At 41.6% G+C, this 22676-nt stretch overlaps 1 protein-coding gene across 1 annotated transcript; it reads left to right on the top strand.

Moving 5' to 3' along the window:
* Positions 1–163: 163 nt before the first annotated feature.
* TMEM231 (transmembrane protein 231) lies at positions 164–21522 on the top strand. Its single transcript, XM_036346697.1, has 7 exons — positions 164–470; positions 575–744; positions 7164–7292; positions 7633–7776; positions 17272–17353; positions 19189–19294; positions 19666–21522. Exons 1-7 carry the CDS (start codon positions 332–334, stop codon positions 19844–19846), a joined length of 951 nt encoding a protein of 316 aa, XP_036202590.1. The 5' UTR covers positions 164–331; the 3' UTR covers positions 19847–21522.
* Positions 21523–22676: the final 1154 nt, after the last annotated feature.

The raw sequence follows: 22676 nt of genomic DNA on the forward strand, positions 1-22676 counted from the left end.
AACTTCGGGTCAACTTTTATGAAAATCTTATTTCACACACATTAACACGACAGCTACGATTTTGGTGCACAGAAACGTATTCCCACTCCGCCTTCGGGAAAACGCACGTAATGTGTAAAGCGAGGCCAACCGTCCCAGTGGGCACCGCCCCTCGTCAGCTCCCCGCCCACCGAGGCCCCGCGTCCTTGCTATTGGTTCCCTTCCCTGCGCCGTCCGTTGCCGTGGAGACCAAGGCTATGGCAACCAGGAGAAGCCAAACTTGCTCATCCCTTCGCTACCGCCAAGGGGTCTCTAGACTCTAGGCGGGGCGGACTCTCTCGGCGCTGTGCTCATGGCGCTCTACGAGCTCTTCTCTCAGCCGGTCGAGCGCGGCTACCGCGCGGGGCTCTGCTCCAAGGCCGCGCTGTTCCTGCTGCTGGCCACCGCGCTCACGTACATCCCGCCGCTGCTGGTGGCCTTCCGCAGCCACGGTGAGCCTCCCCCGGTGGGCGCGCGCCACAGCTGCCCGGCCCGCCGCAGCCGCGCCGGCCTTGCTGACATCCTCCCCACCGCCTTCCCGCCCTTTTCACCTCAGGGTTTTGGCTGAAGCGGAGCAGCTACGAGGAGCAGCCGACTGTGCGCTTCCAGCACCAGGTACTGCTCCTGGCCCTGCTAGGATCCGAGCGCGGCGGGTTCCTCGCCTGGAGCACGTTCCCCGCCTTCAACCGGCTGCAGGGGGATCATCTGCGCGTCCCGCTCGTTTCGGTGCGTGGTTCCTGCCGGGGCCCAGCTGCCCACCCGGACTGGGTGGAGGTAGGGGCGGGAGCGGGGGTAGGAGAGGGCGAGCGCCCGGCCCCGTGGGAGCCCCAGCTTAGGTCTTCAGGGTCCTCGATCCCACGGTAAGTGGTGTACACAGGCTCAGTGGTTTGAACATAGGCTTAACCTCCTGGGGAGTAAATCTCTTATTTCATTCGATTTCTCCAAGCTGCCCGTAACCCCAAGAAAGTTAGCAGCCGCTGTCAGCGTGCTACCTGGCACCGAGTCCAGAAGCCTGCGGCCGCTTGTTTGCAGCCCCCGTCATTTCCGTGGGCTGCCTGATAGAAAGGTGGTCGCGAAAGCTCCGCTATGGGTCATGGAGGACCAGCAGTGTTCTTGTTGCAACCCTCAGTGCTGCTGCAATTGTGCATCCAAACACTCGAACGGAAGGAGCAGGCATTTTTATGCTTGACCCTGGGAAGCCCCGGCCCTGATTGGTTACACGACCTCCGGGAATGCCCTCCCGCCTCCCGGGCTGGTCTTATTAGATGCCACTGTTCCATCTTGTAGCTGTCCAGAAGGAAAAGGAAGCATTTTACTGTCTGTAATTTAGTATTCGGTTCAGGTAAGTGAGTGCTTCCTTTACAAACACTCATGTTTTGAAAACATTTCCCTTTAGAAATATGAAAATTCTGGTTTCCTTCTTCCAAAGTTTAATCTCAGCAGACATCTCTGAGATTATTGGCCTGCAAGCCAAACTTGTGTAGCTGGAAAAAAAAAATAACTCAGACTTCCCCCCCCCCCCCCAGCAACTAAATAAAATGAAAAAAAAATTAAATCTGATTAGTTATATGAATAACGACACACAAAATACGATTCAAGTTTTTTTCTGATTACATTTTCTTATATTTTTCTGATTATAAAATTGCATGCTTATTGTAAAATGTTAAAGTTACTGGTATATATAATGACATAAAATTAAAGGCTCAGTTTGGGGTATGTATCAATACTTGTTAATCAACCTTATTCTTTTTAAGATCTACAAGGTATTTCATGATATGGAACAACTGTGATGGATTTGACCAGTTCCCTGTTATTGGATATTTGATTTGATTTCACTTTTTCACTTGTTGCCATGAACAAGTTGTTTTTTTTAAAAAAAATGTTTTTATTGATTTTAGAGTGAGAGGAAGGGAGAGGGATAGATAGGAACATGGATTGGCTGCCTCCTTCATGCCCCCCACCGGGGATCGAGCCCTTCCCAGACATAATCCTTGACCGGGAATCAAATTGGTGACCTCTTGCCCAACCCGGTTTGGCTCAGTGGATGGAGCGTTGGTCTGTGGATTGAAGGGTCCTGGGTTCAATTCTGGTCAAGGGCACATGCCTGGGTTGTGGGCTCCATCCTCAGTGGGGGCTGTGCAGGAGGCAACCAATCAATTATTCTCTCTCACTATTGATGTTTCTATCTCTCTCTCCTTCTCCCTTCCTCTCTGAAATCAATAAAAATACATTTTTTGTAAATCTTAAAAACAAAAAATGGTGACCTCTTGGTTCATGAGTTGACACTCAACCATTGAGCAATACTGGCCCAGGCATGAACTAGATTTTTTTTTTTTCTTTTTTTTTTTTTTTGTTTTTTGTTTTTTGTTTTTTAGATTTTGAATAAACATCAAATTGTGAGGAATTTCAATAGAAGCTGATAGTTGAAATTGTATAAGTAAATAGAAAACTAAGCAAGCAAATAAAATACTTATTAACTTTAGAGAAATAAAAAATAAGGGAAAAGTGAGAAAGGTCATTAAAGTTGTGAATAGGATTTACAGTGAAATGAGAGTTTAACTCTATTGGTGGGATGGGAAGGGTATGTGTGTGGTGGAGGCTGGTGGGTGGTGCATTTTATAATTGATTTGAGGTCCGGTGCACAAAAATTTGTGCACTGGCAGGGGTAGGGGGGTGTCCCTCAGCCCCACTTGTGCCCTCTCACAGTCTGGGACCCCTTGGGAGATAACCACCTGCTGGCTTAGGCCCACTCCCCGGGTGGCAGATAGCAGGCCCGATCCCTCGATGCCTGCCCCGCCACCCCAGGTCGCGCACAGGGCAGGGCCTATCCGGGGGTTGGGGTGCCTCCCCGGGTCAGGTCGCACACGGGACGCCTGGGCGGGCCAGCTGATTGCTGCTGAACCGCCCGGCTGCCCGGATCAGGTCACACATGGGACGCCCCGCCACTACAGGTCGCAGATAGCAGACCTGGATGGTGGCAGGGCAGGCGGGATGGCGCTGTCCTGCCCTCTGCCCTGGTGGCAAATAGCAGGCCCGGATGGTGGCGGGGCAGGCGGGATCGCGCTGTCCCGCCCTGCCTGCAGTATGCAAATTAGCTGCCATCTTTGTTGGCAGTTAATTTGCATACCGCGCTGATTAGCCCATGGGAGGCGTAGCGAAGGTACGGTCAATTACCGTGTTTGTCTGTTATTAGATAGGATGACATCTTAGACTCATTGAAATACAGGTAGTAAGGATTTGATGAGTCTAGGAGTCCTGAAGTAGTGGTCCCTATTTTTAGGAGACCCAAAGAGTAATGCCAAAGAGTATTTTCAGCACAAAAAGAAAAAACCAGGCCGAAACCGGTTTGGCTCAGTGGATAGAGCGTCGGCCTGCGGACTGAAAGGTCCCAGGTTCGATTCCGGTCAGGGGCATGTACCTGGGTTGCGGGCACATCCCCAGTAGGAGATGTGCAGGAGGCAGCTGATCGATGTTTCTCTCCCGTCGATGTTTCTAACTCTCTATCTCTCTCTCCCTTCCTCTCTGTAAAAAATCAATAAAATATATTTTTTTTTAAAAAAAAGAAAAAACCAGAACATTCAATGACAAATATATGGTAAAATGAACACTGGTATAAACTAGGAAATTAACCTTTATAATAAAAGAATATTGCCCTAACCGGTTTGGCTCAGTGGATAGGGTGTCGGCCTGCAGACTCAAGGGTCCTAGGTTCAATTCCGGTCAAGGGCATGTACCTTGGCTGCGGGCACATCCCCAGTGGGGAGTGTGCAGGAGGCAGCTGATCGATGTTTCTCTCTCATCGATGTTTCTGACTCTCTATCCCTCTCCTGTCCTCTCTGTAAAAAAATCAATAAAATATATTTAAAAAAAAGAAAGAATATTACTCAACAGAATGAATGGTGTAAAAACAAACAATGAGATACTTGGTGGGGAAAATATTGCAAGTCAGGGCATTTGGAAACAATTTCACTCCTTAATTTATAGCAACTCTTACAGTCAGATGGTGCATTTTTTTAGTCTTGTGTCAGCTCCAAAGCCGCCCTCCTATCTCTGCTTTGTGATGCTCACACTGAGATGATGAAAACCACATTCTCTTCTGCCCACTGACTCCCTGTTAGGCTCTGCCAGTAGGAGGCATGACGAGCCTTGTTCTAGGAGTAGGAAAAAACTAGAAACTGCAACCAGTTGCTACTGCCAGTTGAAGAACCAGTGCCAGGGTGATACAAACAGGAAAGAGTGAGTCTTTCCTCCAGCCTTATCCATTCCCTCTCATGGTTTCCTCCTCCAAAGCTCTAGAGGTATCAGTGTCAGCTGGGAAGCGCTTCCTTCCTGAGGCCTGAGTCCCAGCTCCTGGTGGTAATGCCAGCCTCTTCCCTTCCTGCTCCAGCTCCAGGCACGGGAGCTGCTTCCTGCAGTTACCCTCTCTGTGTTATCACAGCATTCCCTTTTTGCCTTTTTCATCCCCTTATGCTACCAATTATCCCCTATACTAAATTCCCTCTGTTAAAATAACTGTTTAGTTTCTGTTTTCCTGATTGGTACAGGTAGACTGACTGATATGCACTGACTAAATGCAACAATGCCTATATTTATCCGACCTAGTATATTGGTATTGATTTCATATATACCTGGAAAAGATTACCTTTCTTTAACTACCAGAAATCTTTGAAATTGGGGTTCTTGTGGGCTATTCCTAAGTCCTAGCCTCAATTCTGTCATTGGATTACATAACCTCTCTCGGCCTCAATGTAACTAAATAAAGAACACGATAGTGCCGAAACCGGCTTGGCTCAGTGGATAGAGCGTCAGCCTGCGGACTCAAGGGTCCCAGGTTCAATTCCGGTCAAGGGCATGTACCTGGGTTGTGGGCGCATCCCCAGTGGGGGATGTGCAGGAGGCAGCTGATCGATGTTTCTCTCTCATCGATGTTTCTAGCTCTCTATCTCTCTCCCTTCCTCTCTGTAAAAAATCAATAAATATATTTTTTTAAAAAAAGAACACGATAGTACCTACCTCTCTAATTATTACTATTATTAATATTCTTATATGTCCTGGGATATGCAATGGGACTAGTTGAAACAACCAGTGGATATTAACATTGTTCCAAATTGCACATATACCTTATAGAAATAAGATGATGGTGTGATTTATGAATTATCATGGCCAGACACATCAATTTGATTTTAGATAATAACCTTGAACTTGTGTTAAAGAAGTATTAGTTCTTTGAATGCCTCCCTTTATAGCTTTTGCACATGTGTTAAGATTGATTTGGAATAAATGGAATTAAATAATTGATTTCATTAGTGGTCCAAGTGATAGCATAGAATGTAGCCCACCTTGGCATCCTTAGGGGAATGAGATTCTAACTTGGTGACAGGTCATTGTGGGAGATGCACCTTTTTTTTTTTATTGCTTACAGTATTACATAGAGTATTACATATGTCTCCTTTTTTTTTCCCCCGCCCTTGACAATCCCCTGGCCTCCCCTACCCCCCAGTGTCTTATGTCCATTGGTTATGCTTATATGCATGCATACAAGTCCTTCGGTTGAGGGAGATGCACCTTTTATATCATCTCTTATCCCCATTACTAGCTGTACCAATAAATCCCTTCACCTCCCTGAACCTTGATTTTCTCATCTGTACAATGGGGATAATACTTGCTCTGCTTACCTTAGACTTATTTTAAAGATCAAATGAATTGCTTTTATCTCCCACGCTGTGTTGGGGTCTGTATTCTGGCAATTCCCTCCTACCCACTATCCTCCCTTGCAAGTTGAGACATTTGATCTTTGTTTTCCTGTTTAACTTAAGGATCCAGAAGGCATAGATCCACCCCAGAGAGTTAACCCGACTTTGTCTTCCAAGTCTTCCCAGATACCAACTAAGAAAGATTCACAGAAAGACAAGGCAGACTCTTTTCTATCCTAACCATAATTGCTAATACATAATTGCCTCAGTAATTTGATCATCAGTCTGAGTAACAGATATCCCTCTGCTGCACCTGCAAAGTTGATGGAATAGGACAGTGAAAATAGTATCCAACAGAAGACAGAGGGCGAGTTTCTCTATAACAAGGCCGAGGATAAGGACATTATTGTCTAGAAGGAAAGAAGCAATTGAAAGTTTCTGAAAACTGAGATAGCTCCATCTTAAAACGACCTTATTAGCCTGAAAAAAGAACAAAGAATCTCTTCCTTGCATAATGGTATTGGTGGAAAGAAAAATGAATCAGTAGATGGAGAATTCAGATGGGAATGTTGATACACCATAGTAAAATCCTTCTGGGAACCTACACTGGGAAAGGATCAGTTGTAGTAACAAGATCCAGAGCGTGCCAAGGAATGGTGTCAGCAGCGATCACATTTCTGTAGCCATCCTTTCCTGCTAGTCGTAGTAGGATCACTAAGAGGCAAGACTATGGATGACAAGATTGGGTACCAGTGTTTTTTTTATGAGCTGTAATTTGTCTTTTTCCCTCCTAAGATCTGTTTTCCCTACTTTCATGTACATAATTTATGAAGTATCTGTAGTTTTAATGGCTTACTGATTTTCCCGAGCTTCCTTTTTTGCTTTATTGATTGGCACTAAAAGTACGCTAGGCTTTAAAGTCCTGACAATGATGAGATGCAGTCCAATACTGAGAATTTGCAGCAAAGACACTCGTGGTTAAAGGATGTAATGTATAAATAGAGCTTGGTGTTTTTCTGCTGAATCTGGGGAATGCATAATGATTCGTATTAGTTTTCTTTTCTAGACAAGTAGAAAATAATTCTGATATGCTACTTAAACTTTCCATACCAGCTCCAGCCTGTTTGTAAAAATGAAAAGATGCCAGCAACAAAACAAACAAACAAAAATATCAAATGAGACCGAAAAAGAAAAATACCATCAGTTGTTTGTTGTTGTTGTTACCTATTCAAATTCCTGTTCACTTTGGCCCTTGAATATTTGAGAAGCACACGTATGAAGTTCAGGGGCCATGCACATTGTGTCTCTCTCCAATATTGATCCCTTATACCTATGCATTTTTCTTCTGATGAGGGAGCTAATACCTGTGTATCGCAGGACAGTGGTTCATTGTGTATGTACAATAGTAATATGGATTCTTCCCGACTTAATAAGGGTCGCTGGGTTTCTTAGACTAGAGAAGAAGACAGAAACCAGGACGGGAAAATGGACATGCTACATTTTAAACTGGAGCTTCCCCTGCAGTCCACGGAGCATGTTCTTGGTGTGCAACTCATCTTGACTTTCTCCTACCAATTGCATGTGAGTCAATTCCTGAGGGAAGCCTGTCCTCTCCCTTTTGTCTTTTAATAGAACAGATCCCTCTTTCTGATTTCTAGGAAAACCCACACTGTAGAAAAAGGCTCTTTTCTGAGGTACAGTTGGGGTTTAACTTGGGCAGGTCAAATGTTTTTCATTAGGGCCATATTAATTTATACAATCTCTGAAGAGTTCCGAGGGTTCTGGGCAGAGTTCTGCCTGCATGGCCAAGCCAGGTATGTGGGGGACTGTTAGGCTTCCACCACAGACAGGTGACGCTTAGAACCCAGAGCCCTTAAGATCTGACTGAAACTGATCTTGTCTCTCCCTCTAATGATTTCAGAGGATGTCAACCTTCGTGATGCAGAGCATGGCATTTCTTCAATCCTCCTTCGCTATTCCAGGGTCCCAGTTATATGTGAACGGAGACCTGAGGCTGCAGCAAAAGCAGCCCCTAAGCTATGATGGCCTAGACGTGCGATACAACGTAAGGATGCTTCTCCTTGTCCATCTCCTTTTATTTGTATATGTTAGTGTTTACCAGTTCTTTGTAGAGGGAGTAATGGAAGTTGGAAATAGCATTTCTCTGTAGGGGCACAGAAGAGGATTTCTGAGGAATTCCTGCCATGAATTCTTTCAAAATAATGGAGACAGATGTGCCTGTATTTATATCTAGAAAGAAAGGAAAAAAATCTCTGTTTTTAATCTAAGAACCAAATTGTTAAATGCTTTTGGATGCGCACACACACACACACACACACACCATATTTTAAGTGATCTTTTTTAAGTTATGTACAACATTTCAAAAATAATGCTAACTACCGATTATTGGAGCACATAATCCTGAGTTAAGAGGTTTAAATATATTATCTTGTTTAATCATCACAGCAACCTCAGGAGATGACTACTCAACCGTTTCCCAACTCGCCAGCTGCTTGTCCTATCATGGCCCCCCTTGCTCCATTCTAGCCATACTGGCCTTTGTGCTGTTGTTCAAATCCACAAAGTGGCTCCTGCCTCAGGGCTTTTGCACTGGCCTTTCCCTCTGCCAAGTATCCACATAGCTTATGCTCCCACTCCATTCACTTTCTTTTAAATACCTCTGAACACAGTCCTTCCCTGACACTTCTTTCTAAAATAGCATTCCCCTCTCTCTCCATCATTCCTCACCTAGGTTCACTGTTTTACTTCCACCTGAAATATTAAAGATATGTTATTCGTTTATTTGCTAATTCCCTCAATAGTAAAAGTGCTGACATCTATACTTTCACCCCAGTGCCTAAAACAGTGCTGGCACACTATAAGTACTCAGACAGACTTGTTGAAAGAATGAACTCATTTTACACTTGAGGAAACTAGGACTTACAGGGATTAATTAATTTTTCCAAAGTCCCACAGCATGAAAGGAACAGAGCCATGAATTGTCTAAGACCAGAACTCATTCATTTCAACACTTATTGCTACTAACCTTTATTATATCCCAGGGAGGGGGGCATATAAGTTGGGCTTGGTTACTTTTGAAAAGGAAAGAGGAACTTTATCAGTTATTTCAGGTCTGTTCCAGACACACGTGGATATATGGTCACCCTAGCTATAATCAAGGTCAGTTTTTTATTTGTTTTTTAAAGTAGGACTATACAGTATAAACTTAATATGGCACTTTTTTTTTAACTTGAAAAAGATTTTTACTTTTTTTGTGGGGTTTTTTTTTCCAGCTTTATTGAGGTATAATTGACAAACTTGTAAACTATTTAAAGTATACATCATGGTGATTTGATAGATGAATACATTGTGAAAGGATTCCTTTCAATTGGTTAACACATCCATCACCACACATTTATCTTTTTTGTATATGTCTGAGAACATTTAAGTTCTACTCTCTTAGCGAATTTCAGTTACATAGTGCAGTATTACTAATCGTAGTCATCTTGTTATACATTAGATCCTCAGACTATTCATCTTATAGCTGAAACTTTGTACTTTAACCCTTTCCCTATTGCCCTCGGCTCCCAGCCCCCGCCAACCAATTTTCTACTCTGTTTCTATGAGTTTGATTTCTTATTTAGATTCCACATATAAGTGAATGCCATGCAGTATTTATCTTTCTCTGTCTGGTTTATTTCATTTAGCATAATGCCTTCAAGGTCCATCCATGTTGTTGCAAATGGCAGGAGTTCCTTCTTTTTTCATGTTTGAATTATCTTCTTTATCACATCTTCTTTATTCATTCATCCATTGACAGACAGACACTTCGGTTGTTTCCATATCTTGACCATTGTAAATGATGCTGCAGTGAACATCTCTTCAATATCCTGTTTTTTTCCTTTGGATATATACCCAGAAGTAGAATTTCAGGATCATATGGTAGTTATATTTTTAATTTTTTGAGGTACCTCCATACTGTTTTCTATAGTGGCTGCACCAAGTTACAGTCCTACCAACAGTGCACAAGGGTTTCCTTTTCCTCATATCCTTGCCGACACTTGTCTTGTATTTTTGGTAACAGGCTTTAAGTAATACCTCATTGTGGTTTTGATTTGCATGTCCTTGATGATTAGTGATGTTGAGCACCTTTTCATGTGCCTGTTGGCCATCTATATGTCTTCTTTTATATATATATATATATATATATATATATATATATATATATATATATATATATATATATATATATATATTTTATTGATTTTTTACAGAGAGGAAGGGAGAGAGATAGAAACATTGATGAAAACATCTGATGAAACATTCTGATGAAACATCGATCAGCTGCCTCCTGCACACCCCCTCCTGGGGATGTGCCCGCAACCAAGGTACATGCCTTTGACCGGAATCGAACCTGGGACCTTTCAGTCCACAGGCCGATGCTCTATCCACTGAGCCAAACCAGTCAGGGCTATATGTCTACTTTAGAAAAATGCCTATTTGGTTCCTCTGCTTGTTTTTAAAAATACATATTTTTATTGATTTCAGAGAGGAAGGGAGAGGGAGGGAAAGATAGAAACATCAATGAGGAGAATCATTGATTGGCTGCCTCCTGCACACCCCCTACTGGGGATCGAGCCCGCAACTCAGGCATGTGCCTTGACTGGGAATCGAACCATGACCTCCTGGTTCATAGGTTGACGCTCAACCACTGAATCACACAAGCCGGGCTCTCTGCCCATTTTTAAAATCAGATTGTTTTGCTATTGTGTTGTGTGAGTTTATATCTTTATATATTTTGGATATTAACCCCTTATCAGATATATTATTTGCTAATATTTTCTCCCATTCTGTAAGTTGCCTTTTTATTTTGTTGTGCTTTGCTGTGCTTTTAACTTGACATAATCTCACTTATTAGTTTTGCTTTTGTTGCTTGTACTTTGGTGTCAAATCCAAAAAATCATTGCCAAGACTGATGTCAAGGAGCATACCCGCTAGGTTTTCTTCTAGTTTTACAATGTCAGGTTTTAAATTAAGTTTAATCCATTTTTATTTTTTTTATTATTATTTTTAAATATATTTTATTGATTTTTCACAGAGAGGGAAGGAGAGGGATAGAAAGTTAGAAACATCGATGAGAGAGAAACATCGATCAGCTGCCTCCTGCACACCTCCCACTGGGGATGTGCCCGCAACCAAGGTACATGCCCTTGGCCGGAATCGAACCCGGGACCTCTCAGTCCACAGGCCGATGCTCTATCCACTGAGCCAAACAGGCTAGGGCAAGTTTAATCCATTTTAAATTGATTTGTATATATGATGTAAGATAGGAGTCTAATTTCATTCTTTTGCGTGTGGCTGTCCAGTGTTCCTAACACCATTTATTGAAGAGACTATACTTTCCCCATTGAATGCTTGGCTCTTTTGTCATAAATTAACTGACCATATATTGGTGGGTTTATTCCTAGATTCTCTATTCTGTTCCATTGATATGTGTCTGTTTTTATGCCAATATCATACTGTTTCAATTACTATAGTTTTGTAATATAGTTTTATTTTTTCTCCTACTTTTTATTTATTTTGACATATTTTGATATTTCCATAAACTTGTAAGTGGAAGATAATCTGTACAATAAAAGCCATTTTATATATACAATATACAGAAATTATTTTAAAAGTTTGTTCAACCTGGGCTGGTGCGGCTCAGTGGTTGAGCTTCGACCTATGAACCAGGAGGTCACAGTTCAATTCCCAGTCAGAGCACATACCCTGGTTGTGGGTTTGATCCCCAATAGGGGGCATACAGGAGCAGCCAATCAATGATTCTCTCTCATCATTGATATTTCTATCTTTCTCTCCCAACCTCTCTGAAATAAATAAAAATATATTTAATTTTTTTTAAAGTCTGTTCATATAATGGATTCTTTGGATAATAAAAAAATTTTAAGATACAAATAATTGACTAAAAGTGCAATTATCACTAAACCAAGATACACAGGAATTGCACTTCATTCCAGAGGTGGGGGGGGTCTCAATCTTACAGTGTTAGGAGAATAAAGTACATTTGTCATAGTATACATTATCATATTCCCTTAAAGCAGGGATTAAAGTTTTTAAATTAAAATACTTTCAGGATTACTTCTGTCTGTACATTCAGGAACTATCATTATTTTACTGGCTACACACAATTATCCCATCATACAAAAAAAATCTCAGTTGTATCCTAAGGTCTGTTTAAGTCAGATAGTAAACTAGTAATAGCAATTTAATTAGCAAGCTAAAATCAGAACAGTGTAGAAATTCTGCAGTTGAATTGTATTTCCTGTAGTATTGCTGCTATTAAATCTGTTTTCTCCATGTATTAGAAGAAAAAAAATAAGCATTGATAGTCAAAATAAAATTTTCATTGTTGTAGTACATGATAGAATATATGAGAGAAAGAAGAGTTCCTAATGTCATGACAATCTTTATGAACCTTTACTAATGTAAAGGTTAAAGATTATTGTGTGTATATATGTGGAAAGAAATAAGAAACAAAGGCATGTGGTTAAGACAGGCATATAAAGGGAATGCTGAGACTATATTATTATATTTATTTTTAAAAACTGATCTGAAGTCAGATGTTAGTGTAAATTTAACCTGATAATTTATTTGTGAATAAAGCTAGTTTTTTTTTTAATCCTCATCTGAGGATGTGTTTATTGATTTTAGAGAGAGGGGAAAGGAGAGAGAGAAACATTGATCAGCTGCTTCCCATATGTACCCTGACCGGGAATCGAACCTGCAACCTTTTTGGTGTATGGGACAATGATCCAACCAACTGAGCTACACGGCAAGGGCAATAAAACTAGTTTGGTGGGAAACAGTTTATTTTTTAAAAATATTTTTATATTTTTATTGATTTCAGAGAGGAAGGAAGAGGGAGATAGAAAGATCTATGATGAGAGAGAATCATGGATTGGCTGCCTCCTGCAAGTTCTCCACTAGGGATTAAGTCCACAACCTGGGCATGTGCCCTTGACTGGAATCAAACCTGGGACCTTTTGGTTTGCAGGCCAATGCTCTATCCATTGAGCCAAACTGTCCAGGGCAGTGGGAAACAGTTTAATTCTTTCCTTTTAAACATAAAGCAACTCAAAAGGAATTTTAAAGGTAGTAGGCCAGAAAATGCAACAGTAACTCCTATCATAATCCTTTTCAAATAAACAAATCAAGTTGAGACATGTGTTAAAATACTTTTCAGACTGAGTATTTATCAGCCTATATAATCCAATAGGATTTTGATATTTTATAAGAGCTATTACATCTAGAAGTGAAGAAAATAAATTAGATGCCCTCCCCAAGATATTGTTTAACCTTTAAAGCATCATAAGCTATATAATATCTTATGCAAATTAACGAGTGTTCTTACAAAAGTAGTACAGTTTTGGACTGATATTATGCTGTATTTGTAGTGAGTAATAGGCACAAGAATATGTATCAATTAGGCATTTTCAGTCTACTTAGTCTCTAAAGTTATTTAATTATTGGCTCCATATAATAACTGGCGTGCATTTTGGTACTTAAGTCATGAATTGTAGCGAACAGGAAGCAGTATGATATAGTAATAGGGTTTGTATCAGGCAGTCACAGTGTTGAACAAATCTCTTCTATGAACTCTGTGATTTGTTTTGCAGTTGGTCACCTGTAGTAGATCCTTGATTTGATTCTTCCATATTCATATTTTTTCCAGCTGCAGTTGTTGATATTTCTTCATCTTCCTCCAACTCAAGTAGTTCTTTTGAAATTAATTGCCTAGCTAATTTAAGATTAAGTCCTTCATTATCATGAAGCTTCCTTTTCATTTCAAACTCTAGCTGTTTTTCACTAACTCGTTTGGAAATTCTGTGAAGCTGGGTCTTTTCTCCCCCCTGCTCATTTCCTACAGAGCACCTGAAAAAGAATAAACAGCAGGTAGTCAATAAAGACTTTTTACCTTCAGTTGAGAAGTCGCTGTCTTCATCTTCACTGTTTTCTTGTTCACGAACCAGATACTTTGGCTTTGAGCCTTTAGCAGCAGCTAATTTCTTAGCTAATATCTCTGGGTTCAGGACTTCAATGGTTTCTGAATCACACAGAGCACCTTCATCACTTTCCATGCTATTTTCTGGAGTGCTTGGTTCATGTACTTTAATTAAATCTTCGTCTTCTATATAATATGTCGCCACGATGTTCATTTCATCCCACTTCTGGGATTTTTTACTCAGTTCGTCGACACTCTTGTTCCGCTGCTGTATTGCGGAGGGCACCAGAGAGCAAGCCACAGAACTCTTGTTCTTCAGAATTCCCTTAATGGGCTGTTGCGAAGCCGAGGCTGCCAGGGCCTGCTGCGAGGATGCCATGGCCCGCTGCGAGACTGCCATGGCCTGCTGCGAGGATGCCATGGCCCGCTGCGAGACTGCCATGGCCTGCTGCGAGGATGCCATGGCCCGCTGCGAGACTGCCATGGCCCGCTGCGATGGTGGGCTTAAGGGTCGCTGGTTGGCGCTGGGTCCAGGAAGGAAAGGGCTAGGGGCGAAGGGGCGAAGGGAGACTGGCCAGGCAGCCGCCGAGCCCACCGGGGGCTAAAGCGCTGCACCTGCTGTCACGGTGACAGCTACTAGCGTCATTTTCACGACACAAGGACCCCGACCCCGACGCGTTGGCGCCTGCTAGCCCGCGCTGGCGCCGGCGTCTGGCTGCTCTGGGTGCGCCCGTGGCCAACGCACTGTATCCGCGGCAGGCGGAGAAGCCCAACAGCCTGTAATACAGTTTAAATCAGGAAGTTTGATGCCTTCGGCTTTCTCTTTCTCAAGATTGCTTTGGCTATTTGGGGTCTTTTGTGATTCTATACATTCTTTAGGATTGTTTTTTTCTACATCTGTGAAAAATAACGCTGGGATTTCGATAGGGATTCCACTGATTCTGTAGGTAGCTTTGGGTAGTATGGACATTTTAATAGCGTTAATTCTTTTAACATATGAACACAGAGTAACTTTCCATTAATTTGTGCCTTCTTCAGTTTCTTTTATCAATGTCCTATAGTTTTCAGTGTACAGATATTTCACCTCCTTAGTTAAATTTACTTCTATGTATTTTATATTACTTTTGATGCAATGTAATGGGTTGTTTTTTTTTTTGTAATTTCTCTTTCTAATACTTCATTGTTAGTGATTTTGTGTATCGATTATGTATCCTGCAACTTTACTAATTCATTTATAAGTTCTAACAGTTTCTTTGGTAGAGTCTTTAGGGTGTTCTATTATATAATATTGTGTCATAGGCCAATAGTGACAGTTTTACATCTTCCTTTCCAATTGGGATGACTTTTTTTCTTTTTCTTGCCTAATTGCTCTGGCTGAGACTTCATATACTGTGTTGAATAAAAGTGAGAGTGGGCATCCTTGTCTTCTTCCTGATCTTGGAGGGAAAATTTTCAGCTTTTCACCATTGAGCATGATATTAGCAGTGGGCTTGTCATATATCTCCTTTATTATATTAAGGTATGTTCCTCTGTACCCACTTTGTTGAGAGGTGTTTTTTTTAATAAATGCATGTTGAATTTTGTCAAATGCTTTTTATGCGTCTATTAAGATGATTTTTAAAAAATATTCTTTTATTGATTTCAGAGAGGAAGGGAGAGGGAGAGAGAGACAGAAACATCAATGATGCAACAGAATCCTACACACACACATACACACCACTGCAACCGGGCATGTGCCCTTACCAGGAATCAAACTGTGAACTCCTGTTTCATAGGTTGAGACTCAAGCACTGAGCCACACCAGCCAGGCAAGATTTTTATCCTTCATTTTATTAATGTGGTGTATCACATCTATTAATTTGTGGATGTTGAGCCATCCTTGCATCCTTGGAATAAATCCCACTTGATCATGGTATCTGATCCTTTTAATGTATTGTTGAATTTTGTTTGCTAATGTTTTGTTGAGGATTTTGCATTTCTGTTCATCAGGTATATTTAGCTGTGATTTTCTTATAATGCCTTTTTTACTTTGCTCATGAATTATTCTCCTGACATCAGTGAGCATCTTTGTGACTGATATTTTAAATTCTTTTTTCAAATAAGTCACTTATCTCCATTTTATTAAGGTCTGCCTCTGGAGTTTTACCTTATTCTTTTGTGTGGAACATATTCCTCTATTTCTTTATTTTCCTTGACTCTCTGTTGGTTTCTGTGCATTAGATAAAACATCCCTCCCTCCCAGTCTTGACAGAGTGGACTCATGTAGGAAATTAATCTTACCAATCAGCTCAGCCAGAGTTCTTTGTTGCTGTCAAGCCTTTGTCATTTTCCAAGCTGCCTTCAGTGTTCTTGTGGCTCCTAGTAGTTGAGGGTTTGCTAAGATCATTTCAATGTGGGTGATGTGGATATTTTCTCATTTGCCCAATGTGTAGGAGTCACTCAACTAAGTTTCTGAATTTCTTTCGGAGGGATTTTCTCCATGTATAGTTGTAGATTTAGTTTGTCAGTGGGAGGAGGTCAGTTCAGGAAGTTCCTTTGTTGCTATCTTGGAATGGAACCCTTTTTTTTATTTCACTTTTTTGTTGTTGTTTTTAATTGATTGCAGCAAAGGGAAGGGAGAGAGAAAAAGAGATAGAAACCTCAATGAGGAGAGAGAATCATTGATTGGCTGCCTCCTGCACGCTCCCGCTGGGGACCAAGTTCAAAATCTGGGCATGTACCCTGACTAGGAATCAAGCTGTGATCTCTAGGTTCATGGATTGATGCTCAACCAGCCAGGCTATTTTACTGAGCAAAACCAGCCAGGCTATTTTACATTTTTAAATATCTCCCTTAAGTCTTTTTATTTATTTTTTATTTTTTTTTTTATTTTATTGATTTTTTACAGAGAGGAAGGGAGAGAGATAGAGAGCTAGAAACATCGATGAGAGAGAAACATCGATCAGCTGCCTCCTGTACATCCCCCACCGGGGATATGCCTGCAACCAAGGTACATGCCCTTGACCGGAATCGAACCCGGGACCCTTCAGTCCGCAGGCCAATGCTCTATCCACTGAGCCAAACCGGTTTTGGCAAATATCTCCCTTAAGTCTTTAGCATTTGAATCTGCCTTCACCTAGAAACCCATAGCACTTTTTATTCCCATATCAATGGGAATATGATACTAGGGGGTAGGAAGTCATTTCCTTCTTCAGAGGATTATATGCTTACTATTTGCACTTTATCCTTTTTCCAAATCTACATTTGAAAGATCATCTAGAGAAGAGCAAGGACAAGACAAAGAAGGTGAAAATATGGTCTATTTTTAAAAATTAAAGGATTTATTTCTGACATTGGAATAGAGAGAGGTATTTTATAAATAGCTTAAAAACCTATGAAAAGTAGATATTGACCCCTTGTTTCCATCCCACAAGTGGAAAGATTGAGAGCAAATAAATTATTGTAAGACTGGAATAGGTCACCAAGAACAAGAAGGTGGTCCTGGGCGGGCAGGAGGGTAGAAAGGCCAGAGAAGAAGCTGTTCCGGTGCTTACATCAGGGCCTCCTCCTATATCCCAGGTGTCTGTCATCAACGGAACCAGTCCTTTTGCCCATGACTATGACCTCACGCATATTGTTGCTGCCTATCAAGAAAGGAACAGTGAGTAAATTTCATTCAGGTGCTTCACAAAGACTTTCCAGGTTAGTGGGGGTCTTTGGAGAGAAACAGAATTGGAATCCTTATCATGATGAAAATGTCAAAACCAATGAATGCTCAGTGATGTGAGACAAACAGGCAACCCAGGGCTTGTCCTTTTTTCTCCTGATCTAAAGACCCACAGTCTACGCCACCGCCACTTCTATGATCCATCAGGTTAGTGCCAATTAATTGCCATCTCTATTCCACCACTGGTTTGATGGATTTCCTTTTTTAAAAATAAGCTTAATTGAGGCGTTCCATTTACTTGTAAAAGAAGCCAAAGACAAATTACTGTTTCTAGTTTTCAGATGGAAATAGGGAATGTGAGTGACTCACCCCATACCAGCAACTGAATTAGGAGAATAGATGCGATGCACCCAAGGTTCTGGCTATAAGGCAGAGTGTGTCCATCCCTTACTGAGGTGAGGCTCTTAGGCCATCCCGTGCACTTGACTCGGCCTGCTTGGCTGGTTGGTGGTCTGAGGTTTTCCCTAAAGACATGTTAAGTATTGCTTGGCAACCAGACATCATGGATACTAAGCACAGACACTTAACAAGTGGCGGGACTGCAATTCCAGTATTTCTTTCTGATTTTATGTAATACATGAACAGCATTATTTTAAAAATAAATTTTAAAACAAAAAAACATTGAAACTAAACTAAAACACTACAAATCAAGTTTTTAAAATTTTTTTCTATATGCAAATCTCTTTTATTTTTTCAGTTGATTTCAGAGAGGAAGGGAGAGGGAGAGAGATAGAAACATTAATGATGAGAGAGAATCATTGATCGGCTTCCTCCTGCACACTCCACACTGGGGATCCAGCCCACAACCCAAGTATGTGCCCTTGACCGGAATCAAACCCGGACCCTTCAGTCCGCAGGTTGATGTTCTATCCATCGAGCCAAAGTTGCCTGGCTATATGCAAATCTTTTTATATAGCTGCTATCATAATTTAGAGACACTTTTAGATCCAGTTTATTTCTTTTTGTTGTTGTTGTTAATCCTCACCCGAGGATATTTTTTCCATTGGCTTTTAGAGAGAGTAAATGGGAGGGAGGGAGAAAAAAAAATCCTTGTGAGAGCGACACGTTGATTGGTTGCTCCCATACATGCTCCAGCTGGGGCTGGGGATCAAACCTGCGACCCTTTGGTCTGTGGTTGACTCTCTGACCACTGAGAAAAACCGACCAGGGCCAGTTTATTTCTATTTACTTTGTAATATAAATATTTTTCCCATGTTGCTACAAAGTTTTAATTGGTGTTATTTTTAGTGGTAGCATCGTATTCCTTTGCTTAGCCACTCAACAACTACAGAAGAACACGTAGGCTGTTTCCACATTTTTTTAACATAAGTGTTTTGACAAGTATTTTAACAAAGTGTAAGCAACTTTGCATATTCAATTTCACTTCTTTCCTTTTAAATCATTTCTTAGATATGAGTTTTGAAGTACAGAATTTGCCTGAGAGGTCAAAAGAGTATTTTCATAGCCCTCAATTTTTTTTTAAAGTTTACATGTATTTTTTTAATTAAAATATTTTTATATATGCTATTACTAATTTCAGAGAGAGGAAGGGAAAAGGAGAGATAGAAAGATGATGAGAGAGAATCATCGATCAGCTGCCTCCTGCACAACCCTAGTGCGGATCGAGCTGGCAACCTGGGCATGTGCCCTGACTGACCTCCTGGTTCATGGGTTGATGCTCAACCACTGAGCCACACCACCTGGGCATAGCTCTCGATATTTTATTGCCAAAGAGAGCATTTGTGGATTAATTCCTGATTGTATTGCAGTAACCACCATTCTGACTGTCCCCAACCCCATCTGGCTGGTGGGAAGGGCTGCCGAAGCTCCATTTGTGATTAATGCTGTCATCCGATACCCTGTGGAAGTCATATCATATCCTTTCTGCTAAGAAGCCAACAGTAGCTCAGTTTCAAAAAAGGAAAAAGGATTCCTCACTTGTCCCAAGAAGAAACAGATGTGGGAAGCCTTAAGTTAAAATTGCTACAGCATTGCAGCCCCACACAAACCACTCTGTCTGCTATTCATACGGGGGTGGGGGCTGGGAAATTCATTTCCTGTTCCTATTTCTTTATGAGCAATTTTTCTAGGCCAGAATCATCCATATTTATGTCCTAATAATCTTTTGTTATCCCTTTTATCTTAAAGGTATTTGAAACATTTTTGCCATATCCTGTCTAAACTTACCCGTTTACTGGTAACATTTACTTAGAAAATGTCATCTGAGATTCCTTAACTGTGTATACTTATCTACCAGGATTCTGGGAAATTATAAAGTTTGCCTGGATCCAGTATGTCAGTATCCTACTTATCTTCCTCTGGGTGTTTGAAAGAATAAAAAGATTTGTGTTTCAGAATCAAGTGGTCACCACAATCCCTGTAACAGCAATGCTCCAGGGAGAACTCTATAAGCAGCACTTATCGTAAGAAGACCATGACTCTAAGCAGGACCTGGCTACCTCATATTGTCTTCTGAGAACGCCACCTTAGGACACTTCTGAAAAGGGCCCATGGACACGTGACAGCATGTGTGTTTTTCCTACCAGCGACAAAGAAGAGTTCTTTCTAATTTTTCTCTACACAAATTCCATATCTTCTAAGTGCCTACCAGAATCATCAGAGACTAGTTTGTGGGAAGGTCTGAAAAGGCTATAATTTGCTCTCCCGCCCCCCTTTTTTTGCCCTAGACTTGAATTTCAAGAGAAAACTATAATCAATTGAGACATGTTGGAAAGAGTATCACCTCTAGTCAAGCAGACCTTTGCTTCCATGAACCGAGAAACATGCTATGCATTTCTTCCCCCAATTGTAAGGCACTTTTGACTCTTTTCAGGGCTCTCAGAACAGATATGCAAATCATTAGCATTTCCCCCATTCAGAACTTTGATTTCCAGAACTGAGAGGCCTTTAACTGGAGAACTGGAGAGAGAGGGAGTGCTCAAGAACATGTGTGTGCACCCACGTGAGGGTGGGCAACTTGAGGACACTAGGACCATCCACCTGCCCTCAGTCTAACAGACATCTTCTGTCATCAGCTCAGCTGAAAAGCCCTTTATCCTGCCCTTATGTGGCTGGCTCTTTGCCCTGCCTTTTGCTCTCTGTCTATGCCCCTGGAGTAGCAGGCTGAAGTCAGAAGTGCTGTTTCATTCACAATCCTCTGGGCAACTGTGGGGGGAATAAGGATTGTAACCGTTTTTTTTTCTCTCTGGTCCTCACCCAACAGCCTGGACACTTGCCACTCCTCTTTCTCGACAGCCTCTCCCCCTTCCTGAAAAGGACATGGGTGACAGAGGACCTGTTGTTGGTATTGGCTCCCTGCCCAACAACCACAGAGTTTATTTGGAGGGCTAGCGGGAAGCCCAGCTCCTTGTATTTCCCTTGACTAAGGAACAGGGTGCCCATCAGAGCCGGCCGCTTTGGGAGGGACGCAAGGAGCAGTGCGGGGAGGAAGAGGATGCTAGCCTACGCAGCTCAGTCCAGCCTGGCCCAGACCAGAATGGCGGGCAGTCCAGTCAGATGACGCTCATGACTAAGCGAGTGTCTGCAGGAGAAGAGTGCTGGGACAGGTCTTTGTTACACACAGAGACTGATTTCTTTTCGCCCTAAGAAAACATGGGGTTCGTCAGAGGATGGATAGATCTGCTTTATGATCCCAAGATGTCATTGGTACTGAAAGGACACACCCACTATGACCTGTGCTTCAGGCCCAGTCATAAACACACACTTCAGTGTGTGCCTCAGTTTACCTTGGAGATTCAGTTTTTATTTCCAAACCACCTTTTCTTTCAGACTGACTAAAATAAGTATTTTGGAAACAAAGCTATTTTGAAGTGTTCAAGCACACAAAATCCTAACAGTGGCCCCTCTGGTTTTTCTTTTAAACTTTAGGACTGCTTATTTATATGCCTAAAAATTTTTTGAGATTTCAATCAATGAAAATTGGTTGCTGAATTTTCTGAATTACAAAAAGATAAGGAGACATGGAAAGACAGCTAAAGATGTATAGACATTGCTTTGCATTTTATTAAATTGTTTTAATGTAAGACAAAATTTGTATAACAAACCATGTGTTTCATAACTTTCTAATTAAAATGTTCAAAATGGAGGCTGCATGTGGCTTTTTAGAGGGGACGGGTTTGGAAAGGGGAAGAGTGGGGAGGGCAGAGGTAGCACACATTTCTCCAAGTTACTCTCCAGCAGCCTTGCTTTGCCAGGGTTCTGCTCAAAGACCTTGGAGCTTTTGTTAGCTCTTTGGCAAAAGTCCCCTGGTCCAGCCCCAAGTAAATGTGAGTGTTTGGTGGAATCCACATTGCATGTGGAAACCACAGGCTGGAAAATTACAACTGTGTCTGATGAATGTCATATTTACAGATCAGATATTCGTAGCTTCTGAACCTGAATCACACAGTGTAGTTGCAAGAGAAAACGTGAGAAATATACAGGATTTTATCCACTGAGTTGTACCAATAGCTAAGTCAGGTTACTCAATATTTGGAGTAACTAGTTTTAAAGTGTCTTCCGGGGCTCCAGCTCACTTACTCCCCAAGTGGCTCCACTGTGGAGTGGAACTTGGAAGAGACGACAAGAAGCCTTTACACAGCCTCACTCAATATTTGGAGGGGGCGATCCCTAATTTTTTGAAATGATTATCCAGTTTCTGTTTGAATCAGGTGAGGCCTTTAAGGCCCCACTTGGGTCCCATCATTAAGGTAAACAAAGCAATTCTATATCTTCCCCTTTCTCTCATGTTCATGCTTTTAAAAAGAAGTTTCTTTCTGATCAGAGCAGTTCTAAATGTCTATTGGGGGAAATGTGTAATTAAACCTAAAGAAAATAAAGTAGTAACTTCGCTACCCAGAAGTTACCACTGTTGGCATTCTGGTACACATATTTTGTTATATATTTTGCTGTCATACACTTCTTTGAACCCTGTGTACAAATCCTTGTTGCTGGTTTATTTCCTTAAGATAGATCCTAGAAAGGAATTATTAATTCAGAAAGCTTATGGCTGTTCTTAAGGATTTTAACTCATCCTGCCAAGCCACAACCTGGAAAGAATGCACTAATCTATACTTTCGCAGCAGACTTCTTTTAGAACCCACCGCAGATTCCCAGAGGTCAGAATTGTCTACTATTTTCAGATGCCTGGACTCTGCTGTTTTATCGGGGGGGGGGGGGGGGGGGGCGGCGGGGGCGGGGGCGATCTGCTTTATTTACTGAAACATATCCTGTATTTATCCGGGGATTCGCTGCCTTC

Source organism: Myotis myotis, unplaced genomic scaffold (assembly GCF_014108235.1).
Source record: "Myotis myotis isolate mMyoMyo1 unplaced genomic scaffold, mMyoMyo1.p scaffold_m19_p_19, whole genome shotgun sequence".
Lineage (NCBI taxonomy): Eukaryota > Metazoa > Chordata > Mammalia > Chiroptera > Vespertilionidae > Myotis > Myotis myotis.